The following is a 20,930-nucleotide window of genomic DNA, read 5'->3' on the forward strand; positions in this document are numbered from 1 at the left end:
CTCTGGCTTAGATTGGGTGGGGGGGGGGGTGGGAAATAAGAAGGGACATGTTGAATTACAAGCTTCATTTTAGAGACCCATCAGCCTTTCAACATCATAAAAACCTCGTCGCCATATGGCCCTACGGAAAAAAAAACTACAACCGGATACCCATTACTTGTCGCTAGGATCACATTATTCCGCAGGAAACACATCCCGTTACACGCTTGGGTTCTCTTTTCTTTGACTACGTTCCGGTAAACCGAGAACAGTGCTTAGTGTTTCATGAATCAGTGCTGCTGACCAGTCCAGAAGTATTGGCATTTTTGTTTCACTCCCTGAAAGAAAAGCATCGATTTACTAAATCCCAAAACTCCCGCCCTCCCCTCCCACCCCCACCCACCCTCTCCACATTCCCCGGGAACGCCAGGCATAGAGTCATTCAGAGAAACAAGCTGGAATCGACTGGAATGACGTGCGAAGTGTGGAACGGTGTGGGCATCTGAACTCTGGTTTTAATATAGCTTTTTTGGAGTCTCTGCCTATTTCTTCTTGAAGAAGCTGAACCTCTTCTCCCGGTCTTTCTCCTTGCTGTCCTTGTCCCTCCGCAGAGTGACGGTCTCGCCGCTGTTGGGCAGGATGGGGGGCATTGTCATGGCGCGGGTCAGGCCCTGGGGGGTGACGGGGTGCCGGTCCTCTTGACTGGAGGAGATTGACCTGGTGACCACATCGATCCAGCTGCTCATTTCCGCCTGCAAAGCACAGCCTCGTGAGTAAACACAGCCAGTCGTACCCTCCCCTACTGCGATCCTCCCCGACTCCTCAGTAAGGGTGAGGAGAGGTCAAATGCCCGCGTGACAGGAGATCCAATTGCCAGTTAGAAGCACCAAATCTGATTAATTCACTGGCTACCAGTGATTTGATGTAGGCGAGCCAATTCACCATGCAAAGCAATTTACTATTTAACAAGATCCATAATTCCTTGCAGGCCTTCGAGCCGTGCTGCCCAGCAAACCGCGCACCCCCGCCGTCCCGATTCAACCCTATCCTAATCACGAGACAATTTACAATGAGCAATAGCAATTAACCTACCAACCGGGACGTCTTTGGTCTGTGGGAGGTAACCCACGCGGTCATGGTGAGAACATACAAAACTCCTTACAGGCAGCGGCGGGTGTGCTGATCTTTAGAGCTTATCGCGAGAACCAGGAGATTCTGGCCCCGGCGGGGCATCAAAACTTGTCCCCGATTGCTCTGGGGTACTGACTGCAACTTGTCGACTGTACAGCCGTAGCAAAGGGGGTGTCACGGTAGAATAACGCTCTTACAGCGTTAGTGATCATCAACTGTGGTTCAATTCCTACCTCTGCTCGTAAGGAGTTTCTACGTTTCCCCCCGTGACTGTGTGCGGTTTCCCTGAGAATTCTCCCCGCAGGAGGATTAGTGGGCTGCGGGCATGCTATAGAAACCTAGAAAATAGGTGCAGGAGTAGGCCATTCGGCCCTTCGAGCCTGCACCGCCATTCAGTATGATCATGGCTGATCATCCAACTCAGAACCCTGCACCTGCCTTCCCTCCATACCCCCGATCCCTTTAGCCACAAGGGCCATATCTAACTCCCTCTTAAATATAGCCAATGAACTGGCCTCTACTGTTTCCTGTGGCAGAGAATTCCACAGATTCACCACTCTCTGTGTGAAGAAGTTTTTCCTCATCTCGGTCCTAAAAGGCTTCCCCTTTATCCTCAAACTGTGACCCCCCGTTCTGGACTTCCCCAACATCGGGAACAATCTTCCTGCATCTAGCCTGTCCAATCCCTTTAGAATTTTATACATTTCAATCAGATCCCCCCCTCAATCTTCTAAATTCCAGCGAGTATAAGCCTAGTCGATCCAGTCTTTCATCATATGAAAGTCCTGCCATCCCAGGAATCAATCTGGTGAACCTTCTTTGTACTCCCTCTATGGCAAGGATGTCTTTCCTCAGATTAGGGGACCAAAACTGCACACAATACTCCAGGTGTGGTCTCGCCAAGGCCTTGTACAACTGCACTAGAACCTCCCTGCTCCTGTACTCGAATCCTCTACGTTACCACCGGAAGCCTTGACACACTTCCCGGCTGCCCAGCACAATCCTCACCAACTTGACCTGAAGCAAATGATGCCTTTCATTGTGTTCTTCGACGTGCACACGACAAAATAAAGTGGATCTTTAAAAACAGCTAATCTCTCTTTCTTTAAAGGCTTCTATGTACAATGGCAGTGCTCAAGTCTTGGGAACAGTTGCATCATGTACAATTCTAGAGCCAGCTTGGTGTTTTGTATATATATATTCATTCAAGGGATGTAAAAGAAAGAAAATCCACATCAGAATCTTAAATGATGCTAAATACTGATTAGTTTCACCCAGATTCCAGCTACAGCCAAAAGGCAGTTCTTCCATGATCATACACGCAATTTGTGCCCTGGATCGAGAACGCTTAATCTACTGACCCACCCAACCTTAACCTTCAGCTTTCCTGGTGCATCTGCAGGCAAGGTGACAAGGCTGAGCTACCCACCACCCTCCAGCATTACTGTGCATTCAGCAGACCCCAGGTTAAGTCAGGGAGTACTACAGCACAGAAACAGGCCCTTTGGCCCATCTAGCCTGCGCTGTATTCTGCCTCGTCCCGTCAACCTGCACCAGAACCACAACTCTCCCGTTAGCGCACCTATCGAGATTTCTCTTAAGTGTAAAAGTCGAACCCACTTCCGCTGGCAGCTCGTTCCATGTTCGCTCCACCCTCCGAGTGAAGAAGTTCCCCCTCATGTTCCCCTTTCACCCTTCACCCACGACTTCTAGTTCTAGTCTCACCCAACCTCAGTAGAAAAAGCCGGCTTGCATTTACCCTATCACTACCCCTCACAGCTTTGAATACATCTATTAAACCTCCCCTCGTTCTCCTACACTCCAGCGACTACAACCTATTAAACCTCTCCCTATAACTCAGGCCCTCAAGACCCAGCAACATCCTTGTAAATTTCCTCTGTACTCTTTCATACTGATATCTTCCTTATAGGTAGGTGAGCAGAACTTCACACAATGCTTTAAATTAGACGTCACCAACATCTGATACAACTTCAATGTAACATCCTGACTCCTGTACTGAATGTACTAAAAAGCTCTCTTTGTGACCTGATATTCCTGCGATGCCACCTTCAAGGAATTATGGATCTGCATTCCCGGATCCCTGTGTTCTACTGCACTCCTCAGTGCCCGACGGTTCCCTGCCAGAGTTTTGATCAGATGCTAAGTGGCCGTCACTTACCTCATCCTTGGCCTGGAACAGGAACTCCTTTCCTTCACTGAGTCTGTGATGGAAAATAATTTTATTCAGTTACCGTGTTTCCATTCAACTTGATCAAACTTTCAGCCCCCGCCCGGAGGATCTGACCTGGACCCAACATATAGGTGCAGCTACAAAGAAGTTGTACAACAGTGGCTATATTTCATTCAGAGTCTGAGGAGATATGGTATGTCACAAATTTCTACAGATGTACCGTGGAGAGCATTCTGACTGGCTGTATCACCGTCTGGTATTGGGGGGGGGGGGGGGGAGGAGGCTACAGCACAGGATCAAAGTAAGCTGCAAGAGAGTTGTAAACTCAGTCAGCTCCATCATGGGCACCAGCCTCCGTAGTATCCAGGGCATCTTCAAGGAGCGATGCCTCAAAAAAGCAGCATCCATCATTAAGGACCCCCATCACCCAGGACATGCCCTCTTCTCATTGCTACCATCAGCGAGGACGTACAGGAACCTGAAGACACACACTCAGTGATTCAGGAACAGCTTCTTCCCCTCCGCCATCCGATTTCTGAATGGACATTGAACCCATGGACACTACCTCAATACTTTTATATTTCTATTTTTGCACAGCTTATTTAACTATATGTGTACTTACTGTAATTCATGTTTTCCTCTATTACTATGCACTGCATTGTACTGCTGCCACAAAGACAGCAAATTTCACGACATATGCCAGCAATATTAAACCTAATTCTGATTCTGACACCGCATTTCAGCTTACCTGGAGTTTAACAACAAGGACAGCAACAGCTTGGCAAGTCCAGATTTCATTATCTCATTACTATTTTGTGATTCCTTTCCCCCTCATGACACTTAACTGTTAAATAATTAACCTTAAATGATTAAATGGGACAAGGCCAATGACAACGGATCAAGAGGATTCGGGAACCTGTGGAATTCACTGCCACGGACGACTATGGAGGCCAAATCATTGGGTACATTTAAAGACGAGATTAATAGATTCTTGATATGTAAGGGTGTCAAAGGTTGTGGGGAGAGGGGGGAAGGCAGGAGAATGGGGTTGAGAGGGATAATAAATCAGCCATGATGGAATGGCAGAAGAGAATCAATTGGCCAAATGGCCTAATTCAGCTCCTATATCTTATGGTCTAAGAGGAATAATTAGTTGCCAACCTCACGGGAATCTGAGTGTTCTACAGACAAGAGGAGGAACATGGCCTACTGTGAAGAGAAATCGGCCCATCATCGCCGAGGGCAGTGTTACGGTATTTTCTGATATTTTCCTCTCAGGAGATTTAACCATCAATTATTTAACCTTAAGCAATTAATTGACAGTTAATTTCAGTACAATGAGTGGGCCTGGCCAGGAGTAAAGTGGGTTGACAGGCAGGATGGTCTTCCATTGATTCTGTTACGTTTCCTGGATTTACTGAGTATGCCCACAAGAAAACAAATCTCAGGGTTTGTTATATGGTGATATGAAATATGGACTTTGATAATAAATTTACTTTGAACTTTGAAGCTATCGAAGAAGAATGAGGTGCCTTGAATGAAGAAATGGTTCAGGAACATCTGAGACAAAAAAAAGTCCTGCCAAAGGGTCTCAGCTTGAAATGTCCACTGTACTTCTTCCCCCACAGATGCTGCCTGGCCTGCTGAGTTCCTCCAGCGTTTTGTGTGTGTTGCTCCTTATGAAAAATGTCAGATTTTAAATACCAACAAAAACAAAACGGATTAGAAAAGAATTGAAGGGGATGTGGAACTAAGAGCGTCACAAAAAATGTACGAGAAAAGATTAACTGCCAAGAAGACCTCCTCCGAGAGGACCACAGCCTTAATCGTGGGAATGGAAGCTTGAGTGCCTCAGTGACCCGGAGAACTATGTTGGCAGGAGTCAGAGCTTTATGCTTTAGCTCCTGGTAGGGTCACGCGTGCCCAACAGGTCAAAGGGTAGAGACTAGATTAACAGCAGTCCACCGGTCCTCAAGGTTCAGCTCAGAGCTAACAACCCTGACTGGTAAAACAAAATTGTTATGGAAACAGCAATGAAGAACCCTTCTATACAGACAGAGATGGAGGATCTTCATTGCTGCCCGAAACGCCAGTGAAGTAACGGGCAGCAAGTATCTCTGGGAATCCGAAAGTGTCCTATGAACACTACCAACGGCAGTGCGTGGAGAGCGGAGCAGTGAATGACAAAAAGGTGACTCGTACATGGATGCCAGGGCAGGACGAAGGTATGAAATGAGTAACTTGCTTTTGCCTTTACCGGGGAAGAGGGCCATTCCCAGTCAAGGAGGAGATAGCTGAGACACTGCATATATTAAACATTAAACGAACAGATGCGTAAAAAAAATGTTGGCTGAACTTAAAAGTAGGTAAGTCACCAAAACTGGGTAAGAGACATTTGAGAATTTTGAGGGGTGGGTGGGTGGTAACTGACCACAGTCTTTCAATGCTCTTTGGACAGGAGGGTGGTGCCAGAGGGCTGTAGAGCGGTGAATGGAAAGGAAGGATAAGCCCAGCGACTGTAGCCAACCAGTTTAGAAACGTAGAAAACATAGAATCATAGAAACGCCAGGTAAACTGCGACAACTTTTGGCAACATGATCTGGAACAGGATTAATAGTTGAAAGGAGGAAAATGGAATAATTGAAGCTAGACAGTACAAGTTTGCTTAGGGAAAATTGTGTCATGTATGGGACATTGAATACTATAAAACATGGCCTTCAACTCACTTTGTTAATTAAGCTAATGATATATACCGTGAATTACAATAAGCGTATATATACAAATTCAATAGCTAAATTAAGTAAGTAGTGCAAAAATAGAAATAAGGTAGTGAAGTAGATCATGGGTTCAATATCCATTCAGAAATCGGATGGCAGAGGGGAAGAAGCTGTTCCTGAATCGTTGAGTGTGTGCCTTCAGGCTCCTGTACCTCCTTCCTGATGGTAGCAATGAGAAGAGGGCATGTCCTGGGTGGTTGGGGTCCTTTATATAGATGCTACCTTCTAAAGGCATTGCTCCTCGAAGATGACCCGGATGCTGGGGGGGAGGCTTGTGCCCAAGGTGGAGCTGTGATAATTCTGCTGAAGGGCTTTGGCCTGAAACATCGACTGTACTCTTTTCCATAGATGAGTGTTGCTCGGATTTCCAGCATCTGCAGATTTTCTCTTGTCTGTGGTAATATTACGCTTTGTGTTGTGTGCCGGTTATGTGTACTGTGCTGTGCACCTTGGCCCGGAGGAACACTGCTTCGTTTGGGGGTATACATGTACACGCTTGAATGACAATAAACTTGAAACTTGCACTGTGAAGCTTTAAGAGGATGGGGATAAATTGCTGGGAAATAATAAAGAGGCAGGCTGAATGAGCAGACACGAAGCCAATAGGGAGAAATATGAAGTGATATAGTTCACAATTCAACAGAAGCAACGAATATAAAAGCAGGGAAGTCAGAATCAGGTTTAATATCACTGGGATAACATCATGAAATTTGTTGTTTTGCGGCAGCGATATATTGCAATACATAATAATAAAACTGAATTACAGTGCTTGTGTATGTGTATATTATTATTATAGAATCATTATTATTTGTTGTCGGTGTTCATCAGGGTAACGAAGCAGTTAACGCAATGCTTTACGGCGCCAGCAACCAAAAGATCGGGGTTCCAGATTAGAATGATTGAATAGGTTAGGACATCGTTCCTTGGAATCAGAGTCACCGGCGTGCGTCGTGAAATTTGTTAACTTCGGGACGGCAATGCGTGATAAATACAGAGAAAAGAACTGAGTTATCGTAAGTATCTGCATGTATCTACAATAGTTAAAGTAAGTAGTGTAAAAACAGAAATTTTAAAAAAAAGTAGTGAGGTGGTGTTCATGTCCATTCAGAAATCAGACGGCAGAGGGGAAGAAGCTGTTCCTGAATCACTGAGTGCGTGCCTTCAGGTTTCTGTACCTCCTCCCTTAATTTCCATAAAACAAAGCTGATCCAGCCGCTGGTGGAGTAATATATTTCAATCCTGGACTCATTATAGGAAGTGCGTGAAGGCATTGGGGGAAAGATCTACAAGTACGGATCTGGACAGAGGTGACGAGACAGAAGAGGAACATGGAACTGGGGACAGTGAATGACGGGAGGTTGTTGTCCGGAGTGCCTCTCTAAGTCCGACCCCCATGTCCCCTTCGTGAGAGGTGGGGATGGGGAAGGCCGGCCGGCCAACAGGGCTCTGGTGAAGCGGTCCAATTCCTTGTGTAGTGGATGCAATGGACTGCAGAAGTGCCGATAAACTCCAACCATACCATCGACTTCAGAGGATGATGGAGACGGGAGGTCATGGATGACCTGTGCTCCACTCAGGAGCTAAGGGCCCAACGCAAAACAAAAAGATGTTCTTGTAAGTGAAGAAGCAAGGACTAATAGCCACAGATATAAAGTAAGGAATTATATAAGAATAAGGGGTGAACATATATATGGGTCGAACAACCTCCCCTAGCATTGCAGGCATTCTACTTCTCTATAATTTCAGAACATAATAACTATAATAAGCTTTTTCAAAAAATTCTTTACAAACTTTGGTGGTTTAGGTCCCAACTGGAACATTTTGTACAATCCAGACCACTGCAAAGGGGGCGAGAAGATTTACCAGAGTGCGTCAGGGATGAGGCACGGTGAAGAAGAATTTGGATATTTAATACATTCAATACCCTGAAGACAAACGACAAGATTAAAGAGGAGCTATTTCCAACGTCATGAGTGTCAAGAGACCCACGGAAATTCGACAGAAGCATTAGAGAAGGACAGAGGAGAGGTGGTTTACAGAGCAAGCTGTTGTGATTGGGAACATATTGCTTGAAGGGGTAGCCAATGTAGATTCAGTCACACAGCTTTAAAGGAGGAATTAAGTCAGCATGTGGGAGAGGAAAACATTTACAGGGCTGAAAGATTAATTGGATCATTCTCGTGGAGTAACGACGAGCCAAACCGTCTCCATCCGAGTCAAGATGAAGTTTAATTGTCATTCAACCAGACATGAATACAGCCAAATGAAACAGTGTTGTTCTGGGGCCAAGATGCAGAACATGACACCAACAGTCACACACACACACAAACACACACACACACACACACACACACACACACACACACACACACACATCACAAAGTTCATATAAGATAGCAAGCACATCAGTAAAATGCAGTCAAACACAAAAAATATATAGCTCAAATCCCTGAGTCCATGAACAATGCAGCAGTCTGCAGTCGAAAACAAAACAGCTTGCCTTCTGCCGAGCGAACACCGGGGGGCAGCACCAGCTTTGGTTTGGACGACAGGCCAAACTGCCTCCTGTGGAGCGCCCCGACTCTGACGCCTCTCTCCTGGGCAGCTGTAAACAGGTGACCCCGCGGCTTGAGGCCTAGTCCTTACTATGGCCGAGGTTACGTAGCGCCACCCCCCCCGCCACTAAATCTTGCAGCATTCTAATGTACATTAACAATGTCCGAGAGGGTCTTGCGATCATATGACAAGTGATTAAGATAATCACGTTAGTCCTGACGAAGGGTCTCAGCCTGAAATGTCGACTGCACCTCTTCCTAGAGGTGCTGCCTGGCCTGCTGCGTTCACCAGCAACTTTGATGTGTGTTGCTAAGATAATCACTGGCTGTTAGGCACCCCACCGCTTTCGCACACTCCTCCTTGACGCAGGCAGCTGCACAACCTACGCCAAGTCCAGCTCCTTCACTTTCTCCGCCAATGAGCAACCCGCTGATGGGGTAGACCGGGACTTTTAAGTTCCTGATGTCCAGCAGGGTGTTGTGATCATAAAAAAAAACACTTAAAAAGGATAACAACACCTTTGGTTGACCCCGTAGAACCCGCTGCAATAGATCACACCACCATCTTACTGGAAAACACCCGTCCTTCTGACCAGTGTGAGGCTGTAATGTTTGAACAGTTTTGTGTTCTATCAAGGTGAGGTCATGACTAGATCAGAATGAGAATCAGGTTTAATATCACCGGTGCATGGTGTGAAATTCATTAACTTTGTAGCAGCAGTCCAATACATGATAATATAAGAAAAAAAATGAATCATGGGTAGCGTTTATGGGTTCAATGTCCATCCAGAAATTGGATGGCAGAGGAGATGAAGCTGTTCCTGAATCACTGAGTGCGTGCTTTCAGGCTCCTGTACCTCCTCCCTGATGGTAACAATGAGAAGAGGGCATGCCCTGGGTCATGAGGGTCCATAAGAACGGAGCCAACTTTTTGAGGTACCGCTCCTTGAAGATGTCTTCGACGCTACGGAGGCTGGTGTCCATGATGGAACTAGCTAGCTTACTTCAACCCTGTGCGGTAGCCCCCCGACCCCCACCCCCCACCATACCAGGTGGTGATGCAGCCAGTCAGAATGCTCTCCTCAGTGAATCTGCAGAAGTCTGAGTGTTTTAGGGGACAAACCAAATCTCCTCAAACTCCGAATGAAATATGGCTGCCGTCCTGCCTTCTTTGTAGCTGCATCGACATGTTGGGACCAGGTGAGGTCCTCAGAGATATTGACACCCAGGAACTTGCTCACTCTCTCCACTTCCGATCCCTCTATGAAGATTGGTGTGTGTTCCCTCGTCTTAACCGTTCTGAAGTCCACAATCAGCTCTTTGCTCTCACCGATACTGAGCGCAAGATTGGTGCAAATCTGATCTGTAATGTACTAGTGCACGGTACTCAGTACTTATGGGCTTTAGTTATATAATAGAGTTCTGCGGTGCAATACTAAGAGAGGGGAGGACTGTACGAGGGAAACAATGGATATCAGGTACGACCCTTACCTAAGTTTGAAGACACATTTCCTTTTCTTATAATCGTGTGCCACCTCGCAGATGGCATCTGTCAGGCTGACTGGAACCTCTCCATGGTACGGAATACCACTGTTGGCATTCTTGGAGTCTTTGTAAAAGCCAAGGCTCCTGTTCCTCAGGACACAGTACACATTCTGCCACGACCTGAGGTAGAGAAAAGCGCAGCAGAGTTAGCTTGATGGCGCCATACGCAAATCGGTTTGGAGTGGTCCTTATCTGTTGCAATTGCGAGGAAACGAGTTCAGATGCTCTGCATACCCGCTGACTAGCGCCTTGGAACATGCTGCTGACCGAGCACCGGAAACGGAAGGAGAAACTCCTGCATAGAGAACGAGGGAAGTAGCTGCGGGGTCTGAGGGCGAGGAATGACCCGCTGTTTGGCCAACTTAAGCGCCGGGCCAGTTCGAAAGGGTCAGGGTACCGGGACTGGAGGCGAGGGATGGGCTGGTACTTCTCACTATTGCGCGATGTTTGCTCGGCTCTCACTGCAGTGGCACTTGGGCTTAACGTCCGTCGTCTCGTAACATTTACTCTGCTTTGGAACAGACTGCGGCTGGTGCACGTGCCAGCTGCAGTGATGCCCGGCTTTGCATCTTTCATAAAAACTCCAGTTCTGAAACTACTTGCTTGCTTTTGTTGTTGGCACAATTTCTCTCTCTTTCTCTCTCTGTGCATTGATGGTCTTTTTGTTAAAATAGAACTAGAAACACAGAAAACCTACAGCACAATACAGGCCCTTCAGCCCACAGTAGGCTTACCGATAGCCCTCTATGTTTCTAAGTGCCACGTACCTATCTAGAAGTCTCTTAAAAGACTCTATTGTATCCGCCTCCACCACCGTTGCCGGCAGCCCATTCCACTCTCTGAGTAAAAAATTTACCCCTGACATCTCCTCTGTACCTACTCCCCAGCACCTTAAACCTGTGTCCTCTTGTGGCAACCATTTCAGCCCTGGGGAAAAAAGGCTCTGACTATCCACACGATCAATGCCTCTCATCATCTTATACACCTCTATCAGGCCACCTCTCATCCTCCGTCGCTCCAAGGAGAAAAGGCCGAGTTCACTCAACCTATTCTCATAAGGCATGCTCCCCAATCCAGGCAACATCCTTGTAGATCTCCTCTGCACCCTTTCTATGGCTTCCACATCCTTCCTGTAGTGAGGTGACCAGAACTGAGCACAGTACTCCAAGTGGGGTCTGACCAGGGTCCTATATAGCTGTAACATTACCTCTTGGCTCTTAAACTCAATCCCACGGTTGATGAAGGCCAATGCACCGTATGCCTTCTTAACCACAGAGTCAATCTGTGCAGCAGCTTTGAGTGTCCTGTGGACTCGGACTCCAAGATCCCTCTGATCCTCCACACTGCCAAGAGTCTTACCATTAATACTATACTCTGCCATCATATTTGACCTACCAAAATGAATCACCTCACACCTATCTGGGTTGAACTCCATCTTCCACTTCTCAGCCCAGTTTTGCATCCTATCAATGTTGTCCCGCTGTAAGCTCTGACAGCCCCCCACACTATCCACAACACCTCCAACCTTTGCGTCAAATGGTGGGGTCTTTTTGTTAAAATGGTGGCTTCTTTTGAGGTTCTTTGTTTTGTGGCTGCTTGTAAGGAGACAAATCTCAAGGTTGTATTGTGTATATATGTTTTGATAATAAATGCACTTCGAACTTCGAAGTGGCTCAGAACATCACAACATGAGATCTGTATGGGTGGAGCTTGGAACCAGGAGGCTGAAAACGTCAAAGAACTGCCAAAGAGCAGCAGAGATGTAGAGGGTGGAATTAAACATGAAATTGGAGAAGCCACCATTATGGAGCAATTGGGTGATTATAATCCACAAATCGATTGATCAAACTGAACCAATATAGCTCCATCAGTCATTGAAGGTGGCGTCACAGGTAGATAGGGTCATTAAGAAAGCTTTTGCACATTGCCCTTCATAAATCAAGGTATTGAGTACAGCAGATGGGACGTTACGTTGAAGTTGCATGAGATGTTGGTGAAGCCTACTGTGTGCAGTTCCTGTCACCTACCCACAGGAAAGACGTAAACAAGCTTGAAAGAGTGCAGAGAAAATTTACAAGGATGTTTTGCTAGGACTGGAGGACATGAGTTATCAGGTAAGATTGAATAGGTTGGGGCTGCATTCCTTGGAATGTAGAAGATTGAGAGGAAATTTCTTATGATTCCTATTTCTTATGTTCTTTTGCCACTGAGGTTGGGTGGGACAACAAGGGTTAAGGGTAAAAGGTAAAAAGTTTAAGGGGAACATGAGGGGAACTTCTTCACTCGGGGGGTGGTGAGAGTGCGGAATGAGCTGCCAGCAGAAGTGGTGCATGCCAGCTTGATTTCGACACATAAGAGAAATTTGGACAGGTACATGGATGGGAGGGGTATGGAGGGCTATGGTCCCAGTGCAGGTCAATGGGAGTAGGCAGTTTAGAAATGTGCAGCATGGACTAGATGGGCTGAAAGGCCTGCCCTGTGCTGTACCTTTTCCATGACTATGATGTACTGCAAAGGAGGAACTTTTGGAATGCATATGTGATATTATTTTTTTAATTTGAGGAACCAATTAGAAGAGAGCTTATTGTAAGTTAGTGTAGGTGCCATGCCTCTCTACCTGTATTGTATTTTGTGTTGCGTTTTTATTTATGGGTAATTTGTCACTGGTATAAGTGTAGAGCACAGTTACATATTCACACTTCATCTTTGTTCAGTTTCTTAGTCTGGTTAGAGTAGGGAGTAAGTCGGGGCGGGGGAGAATGATTTTTTTTTTGGTGACTGCTTATCACTTAGATACGTTTAAAAACGTAAGACTGTTTGAAAATGCTCAGATTGCTTATTTCATTATATCTCTAGTCTTAGTTTCATTAGTTTTATTGCTGCAAGATCGTTCATCTTTGCTGGTTTCTCAATAAAGGATCGAAATGTACTTTCTTCGACTCTGGAGCTTCGTTACTTGTGGAACGCATTACAGTGTCAACACCCCCACTCCCCCCCACCCCACCGTGCTTAGTCTCCAAGCAGTTTCGGCTCTATGTGAAAGTAACCGCTCCGATTAGGTAATGTGCAACAAGAGATAATCAACAATATAATTCCAACGTGACTGGAGGAAAGAATTGGGGGGGGTGGGGTGGTCAGAGGTAGAATTTTTTTAAATGGTGGGTGCATGGAATGCCCTGCCGGGGTGGAGGTAAGGGAAGATACCTTAGGGGCATGTAGGAAACTTAGATAGGCACTTGAATAATAGAAAAATGGAGAGTTATGTAGGAGTTTCCACTGTTGTGCCGTAGACGTAAAGGGGACTGAGAGTGGCGCGAGTTCTCCTGAAGATGTCAACCATCTCCTTTGCCTTGTTGACATTACGGAAGAGGTTATTTGCCTGGCACTGGGCCTTGAGCTCTTCCACCTCCTCCCCCTCCCTCTCTCTCTCTCTCTGTAGGCCGTCTCATCACCGATGGTGACGCACCTCACTGCTGTCGACTCATTAGTGAACTTGATAATGCGATTGCTTGGGAGTTTGGCGATGCTTTTGGGAGTGAGCAGAGTGCACAGCAACGGGCTTAGCACACAGCCCTGGGGGGGCACCAGTGCTGAACCTGAACGAAATAAATACGAAGGCTACAAGGTGCAATTGACTACTACAGATATGAGAAATTTGCTGAATAGGCTGACGAGCTATTAAAGAATCTATAATCATAACCATTACTCATTCCCATCTGGCACAAATATAAATTGGGAAAGAGGGCTCAACCATGGATTACAAAGGATATTATGAATAGTATTAGACTGAAAGAAGGGAAAAGTAAAATTTTCAGTGGACCTGAGGGTGGGAAGCGAGAATGGAAAGGTTAAGAGGAGGGAAATGGGGTAAATGTACTGGGAGCACAACAACGGACTATAAAAACTTCTCTCCGAGCAGAGCAGTTATGTTTTGTAATTCCAAAACATAAAACTAATTGAAAGCTTAAAAAAAAGTGTTGGGAATGCACGTCTTAGTTCTGTTTTTACTTTTGGTGAGGCACGTGCTTATGATGTGGTGGCGTGATGACGTACGCCATTCACATACAACCCACAATAAATTATTTAAATGAACAAGAATGCTTAATCAAACAATATACTTACAATATTACTCAAATATTACTGAAATATTAAATACACAACAGACAGTGAAGGGCAAAGCATAGAAGAAGTCACAGTCATGCACTGCAACCAAGTATCCCAGTTATGACTTGGACTTCCGAGGTCAAGAAAGTGGAACTGCCCCAATGCAACAGCCTTTCTGCTTTAAAAACTCTCCTGCAGAGAGTTCATTGTCATTGCTCGATACAATGGACAACCAACATTTCAGTTTGATCTATGCACACTCCAGCTAGTTTTACCATTACCGGTCTCGTACCTGCTGCTGGCTTTCTTGTTGTGCGATTCCCATTCATGCTTTCGACACAAAATGCCTTCCATTTGTACCGCCGCTGTGTCTTGTGCCTTGCTGACCTGGATACTGTCGGACTCGGGCCGCGGAGATGATTGCGGGGTCTTCTGAGCCGGAACATTCTCCTTCTTCGATTCCGTACTTGTCCCGTTAACTGGTTCTGGTGCTTCAGAGACCTGGAATACAAGCCAAAAACACTTTACCCAGCGTCAGAAACGCTCCAGGAGCAGTACTCTATGGTGATGATACATTTATTCTCTCACTGTCCCTGTTGTCTCCTGAGCCTTAAAATTTTGTCTATCAGCACTCAAGTCGTTTAAGTATATACATGTACACCGTCAGACAAGACGGTTCTCCGAACCAGGGTGTAAAGCACAATGGTACACATAACATACAAATAACACACAGTAACAAGGATAAAATCTACAGATGAATTATACATGAATAAACAAAGTAAAAGTGCATAAATTAAATATTGTCAGGTACAGAACAAATCAGTGACACTTCAAATGCGATGCGACAGGGAGTTCGGAATCCTGACGGCCTGAGGGAAGAAACTGTTCCCCATCCTGACCGTTCTTGTCTTTATGCATCGGAGTCTCCTGCCTGATGGTAGAAAGTCAACAAGGATGCTGGATGGATGGGTGGGATCCTTTATAATACTAAGGGCCCTGCGTACGCAGCGCTCCTGATAAATGTCCCCGATGGTCGGTAGGGAGACCCCTATGATCTTCTCGGCCGTTCTCACAGTCCTTTGTAGGGACTTCCGGTCCGATGCTCGGCTGCTCCCAGACCAGATGGAGATGCAACATGTCAGGACGCTCTCCATGGTGCTCCTGGAAAACGCAGTTAAGACCCAAACCCAAATTTAATCACTCCACTGCTGATCTCGGTAGGTGTCAACCCTCTAAACTGGAATTCCTTCCTGAGCCCCTCTGCTTCCTTGCTGAAAATGCTCCTTAAAGCCTCTCTGGGCAGGCTTCTGGTCGCCTGATTATTTCCTTAAGTGGCTTTGCATTAGGAATAGTAACAAATAAAAATATACTGTGAACCTCCTTGATGTTTTTTGCTTCTGGACAAATAGAAATACAATTTGTTTTGATCCCAATGGCATATGTTTTTAAACTAATTGAAGGTACAAGGTAGCGTAAGCACCCAGCACATTCTGCACTGGCTGCAGAGCTTCAAATGTTATGTCGACTGCAATACGTCCATCTGTTGGTTAGTTTTACCACAAGTTAAGAACAGTTTCTGCTAAACTACTGGAATGGATAGGATCTTCAGGGAATGACTAACCTCTGCTGGGCACCTCATCAGGATCACAAAGTTGGCTGAGGGCAAGAGGCAGTGAAGCCTGCTCCCACTGTGTCAAATTATCAAATCAATTACAGTGAACATTGATTTTTCCAACATAGAATCACAGAAAAAGGCAGAAAGAAACATGACTGAGATGGGCTCTTAACATATCTGATGAGGCCCTGAGGGCTCTCCTTCACCTTTTCTGACTGGGCAACCTCATGCCTTCTTTTCCCCCTCCTGATTTCTTTCTTAAGCGTTTGCTTGCATTTCTTATACTCCTCAAGTACCTCATTTGTTCCTATGCATGTCCTTTTTTCTCTTACTTCAATATCTCTCGAAAACCAAGGTCCCATAAGCCTGCTATCCTTGCCTTTGGTTCTGACAAGCACATACAAGCTTCAGCCTCTCAAAATTTCACTTTGGAAGACCTCCCACTTACCAAGTACACCTTTGCCAGAAAACAACCTGTCCCAGTCCACACTTGCCAGATCCTTTCTGATACCATCAAAATTGGCCTTTCTCCAATTTAGAATCTTAATTTGAGGACCAGACCTATCCTTTACCATGATTACCTTGAAACTAATGGGATTAAGATCACTAGATGCATAAACTTGTCACCTGCCTCGTCTTGATGCCTAATAGGAGGATCAAGTATTGCACACTCTCTCGTATTGATTAAGGAAACTTTCCTGAACATATTTGACAAACTTTATCCCATCTAGTCCTTTTACAGTATTAAAAGTCAGAGAAAACTACAGCACAAGAACTGCAGGTAACTTTTCTCCCCTTCCCTCTTCAATTCCTCACTTTGGCTTCTTACCTCGTCTCCTCACCTGCCCATCACCTCCTCCTCTCCTAACAAATTCTGTCTTCTTTTGCCTTTTCCACCTATCACCTCCCAGCTTCTTACTTCATTCTTCCCTACCCCAGCCACCTGGCTTCACCTATCAACCTTCGAGCTAGCCTCCTTCCCCTGACCCCACCTTTTCATCCTGGCATCTCCCCCCCCCCCCCCACCAATCCTTCTCAGTCCTGAAGAAGGGTCTTGGCCTGAAACGCCAATTGTTTATTCATTTCCATAGAAGCTGCCCCATCTGCTGAGTTCCTCCAGCATTTTGTGCATGTTATTCTGGATTTACAGCACCTGCAGAATCTCTTGTGTTATGAATTACAGTTATGTACAGTGTTTTCATAATTTTTCCCCTGTAAATGCCTACAATAAAAAGAATATCAAGGTTTTAATTCTAATTTATCTTACAGCACTTCCTTCACCTCAGATGGCTGAAGAAGTTTCGTATGGCCCCCCAGATTCTAAGAACTTTCTACAGGGGCACAATTGAGAGCATCCTGACTGGCTGCATCACTGCCTGGTATGGGAACTGTACTTCCCTTAATGGCAGGACTCTGCAGAGAGTGGTGCGGACAGCCCAGCGCATCTGTAGATGTGAACTTCCCACGATTCAGGACATTTACAAGGACAGGTGTGTAAAAAGGGCCCGAAGGATCATTGGGGACCCGTCACCCCAACCACAAACTGTTCCAGCTGCTACCATCCGGGAAATGGTACCACAGCATAAAAGCCAGGACCAACAGGCTCCAGGACAGCTTCTTCCACCAGGACGGCAGACTGATTAATTCATGTTGATACAATTGTATTTCTATGTTACATTGACTATCTTGTTGTAACTTATAATATTTATTATAAATTACTATAATTGCACATTTGAACGGAGACGTAACAAAGATTTTTACTCCTCATGTGCTTGAAATATGTAAGTAATAACGTCAATTCAATTCAAATACAGCCTGGTTACGGTCTCCTCCAGCCCTTCAGTCAACAAGCAACAATCCACTAAATTGAACTGAACCAAACTAAGCTGAACACTCCTAGGCTGTTTCAAGGACTCTGTGGATTGATGCTTTATATTCTGTGTGTTTCTTTTAACTGTTTGTGCAATTTGTTCATTTTTTGCCCATTGGGTACTTAATGTTTTTCTTTGAACGAGCTCCACAGTGGCTCTTTGCTTCATGGGAAGACGAATCTCAGGGTTGTATACTGCACACATTTTGGAGCCTCTGATTCCAGGAGGAGATCAGAGGCCGAGTGTCTAGTGTGAGTGACTCACCTCCTGACACTGGAAAACACGTCCGACATCCATAAAACACAAGGAATGGGATAGGATTTACCTAGATCCATCAGCGCTGAGGAAGCTCAACATTGTCGAAGACAAAGAGCCAATCCACCACCTTAAACAATCATTCTCTCCACTGCAGTACGCCCAGCCTACAGAATACACTCAGCTAGGATATTCGATTAAGACATCACAAATCCACCAGCTCTGCCTTCAGGGCAGAGCAGGGCTTGAGACACAACAACATCACTTGCAGGCTTCCCTCCAAACCATCGTGACTTAGATAGGCACTCAGCGGCCACATTAATAGGTACACCTGCTCGTTAACGCAAATATCTCATTGGCCAATCATGTGGCAGCAACTCGATGCATTAAAGCATGCAGACATGGTCAGAACGGGGTAGAAATGTGATCTAAGTGACTTTGACCGTGGAATGATTGTTGGTGCCAGATGGGGTGGTTTGAGTGATTGTTGGTGCCAGATGGGGTGGTTTGAGTATCTCAGAAACTGCTGATCTCCTGGGATTCTCACACACAACAGTCTCTAGAGCAGGGGTTCCCAACCTGGAGTCCACAGACCCCTCAGTTAATGGTAGGGGTCCACAGCATAAAAATAAAAGGCTAGGAACCAACCCCCCCCCCCGACTCTAGAGTTTACAGAGAATGGTGCAAAGAACAAAAAATACATCTGGTGAACAATGGTTCAGAGGGCAAAAATACCTTGCTAATGAGAGGTCAGAGGAGAATGACCAGGCTGGTTTAAGCTGACAGGAAGGCAACAATAACTCAACAGTGGGGTGCAGAAGTGCATCTCTGAACGTACAGCACATCGAAACTTGAAATCCACGGATCACAGCAACAGAAGATCTCCAACATACACTCAGGGTGCGTTGCTGGTGCTTTATCAATACTGGATCTAAATTCTAGACCTTCATCATGTAGACTGCAGTGGCTAAGAAAGCAATATGACAGTACCCTCTCAAAGGGAATTTGTGATGGCAGTACAGATCCCCGAAAAGTGAAAGAGATTAAAGAAAATGAAAGCTTCATAATTGTAAAACCTCCAGAGAATTTAACTAGTCACCACTTCTTTTCTAAAATACCAGCCCAGTTAGCATTGCACGGGAATGTCATGCAAAGCACAGATAAAAGGGGAAAGAGAGGAGAGGAAGTAGATGAGAAGAAGAAAGCACTTACTTTCACTGCCACATATGACAAGACATCATCTTTCAATGGTCTCATCTCATCCAAAGGCTGAAAAGGAAGGAGGAGCATGCATGGTAACTAACAGAGTCATAGAGAAGAACAGCACAGAAACAGGCCCTTCGGCCCATCTAGTCCACGCCGAACCATTTGAACTGCCTCCTCCCATCGACCTGCACCAGAACCACACCCCTCCATACCCCGACCATCCACGTACCTATCCAAACTTCTCTTCAACCTTGAAATCCAGCTCGCACGCACCACTTGCACAGGCAGCTCGTTCCACACTCTCACCACCCTCTGAGTGAAGAAGTTTCCCCTCATGTTCCCCTTAAACTGCTCACCTTTCACCCTTAACCCATGACCTCTAGTTGTAGTCCCACCCAACCTCAGTGCAAAAAGCCTGCTTGTATTTACCCTATCTATACCCCACATAATTTTGTATAGCTCTGTCAAATCTCCTCTTAATTTTCTACGTTCTAAAGAATATTCAATCTTTACTTATAACTCAGGTCCTCCAGACCCGGCAACATCCTTGTAAATTTTCTCTGCACTCTTTCAACCTTGTTTACATCTTTCCTGTAGGTAGGTGACCAAAACAATACGATCGGGGCCCAATAAAACTGGTAAGCATCACCCCACATCAGGCTGGCAATTGCATCCATTGGCCACTTTATTAGGCACACCTGCTCGTTAATGCTAGGTATCTGATTAGCCAATTGTGTGGCAGCAGCTAAACATACAAAAGCATGCAGACATGGTCAAGAGGTTCAGACCAAACATCAGAATGGGGAAGAAATGTGATCTTGGTGACTTTTGACTGTAGGATTCCTGTTGGTGCCAGACAGGGTGGTTTGAGTATCTCAGAGACTGCTGACCTCCTGGGATTTTCACGCACAACAGTCTCTACAGTTTACAGAGAATGGTGCGAGAGGCAGAAAAAAAAAATCACCCAGTGAACGGTAGTTCTGTGCGCAAAAATGCTTTGTTTATGAGAGAGGTCAGAGGATAAGGGCCAGACTGGTTCAAACAGACAGGAAGGCAACAGTAACTCAAATAACCACACATTGCAACACTGGTGTGTGGAAGATCATGGACATGTACTTAGTGTCCACTTGGTGTACAGGAGGTGCTAAGTCTTAAAACTATACAATTGCCTCTTTAGGCTGAATTTCCAAACAGTAAAACGCCCCAGTATGCTTCCCAGATTAGTTACCAGTCAGGATTTTAACACCTAGGTGGATTCTGGGACAAGTGACTCAAATCTCAGACTAAGGGGCCTTTCAAGTGGTTATTGGATCTTAACTGGTCTCTCACGGCCTTAGGACTTACCTGGTGTGACTCTGTTTCTGGGTGCATTCCATTCTGAGCGACGGGCTCCACGTGGTTAACGATGTCACCATCCCTGTAAGTAACAAAAAAAAAGCCATAACGCTAAATGAGCGTAAAGTTTTGAAGAGTATGTCACAGAATTACTGAAGGCTTTGGGTACCACTCCATCTCTGGCATCTTTACAAACTTAAACGCTGTCTGAGCTTTAGCTGAGCCAAGAGCCTATTCTCATTCTTTGAGGAGGGACGTGATTTAGCTATTGGTCTGGACCACTTTTCCTTCCCGATGAAGATTTCAAGAGAGATCATACAAAATCCTCCCTTATGTCAAGAAAGATTACTAACACATCAGTTTGAA

At 45.6% G+C, this 20,930-nt stretch overlaps 1 protein-coding gene across 5 annotated transcripts in view; it reads right to left on the reverse strand.

Moving 5' to 3' along the window:
- Positions 1 to 389: 389 nt before the first annotated feature.
- Positions 390 to 20,930, reverse strand: part of LOC140189258 (spectrin beta chain, non-erythrocytic 1-like) — a 464,253-nt gene continuing 443,712 nt past the window's right edge. For 4 of the 5 annotated variants that reach the window (XM_072245944.1, XM_072245948.1, XM_072245946.1 and 1 more), the window contains 6 exons: positions 20,574 to 20,646; positions 19,236 to 19,292; positions 14,575 to 14,783; positions 10,125 to 10,298; positions 3,290 to 3,332; positions 390 to 731 (listed from right to left, as the gene is read on the reverse strand). In XM_072245944.1, the coding sequence (XP_072102045.1) occupies positions 522 to 731; positions 3,290 to 3,332; positions 10,125 to 10,298; positions 14,575 to 14,783; positions 19,236 to 19,292; positions 20,574 to 20,646 (766 nt within the window). In that variant the 3' untranslated portion in view covers positions 390 to 521. The remainder of the gene's footprint in view (positions 732 to 3,289; positions 3,333 to 10,124; positions 10,299 to 14,574; positions 14,784 to 19,235; positions 19,293 to 20,573; positions 20,647 to 20,930) is intronic. The other variant, XM_072245947.1, reaches the window with a different exon arrangement.

This window comes from Mobula birostris, chromosome 28 (genome assembly GCF_030028105.1).
Source record: "Mobula birostris isolate sMobBir1 chromosome 28, sMobBir1.hap1, whole genome shotgun sequence".
NCBI classification, from domain to species: domain Eukaryota; kingdom Metazoa; phylum Chordata; class Chondrichthyes; order Myliobatiformes; family Myliobatidae; genus Mobula; species Mobula birostris.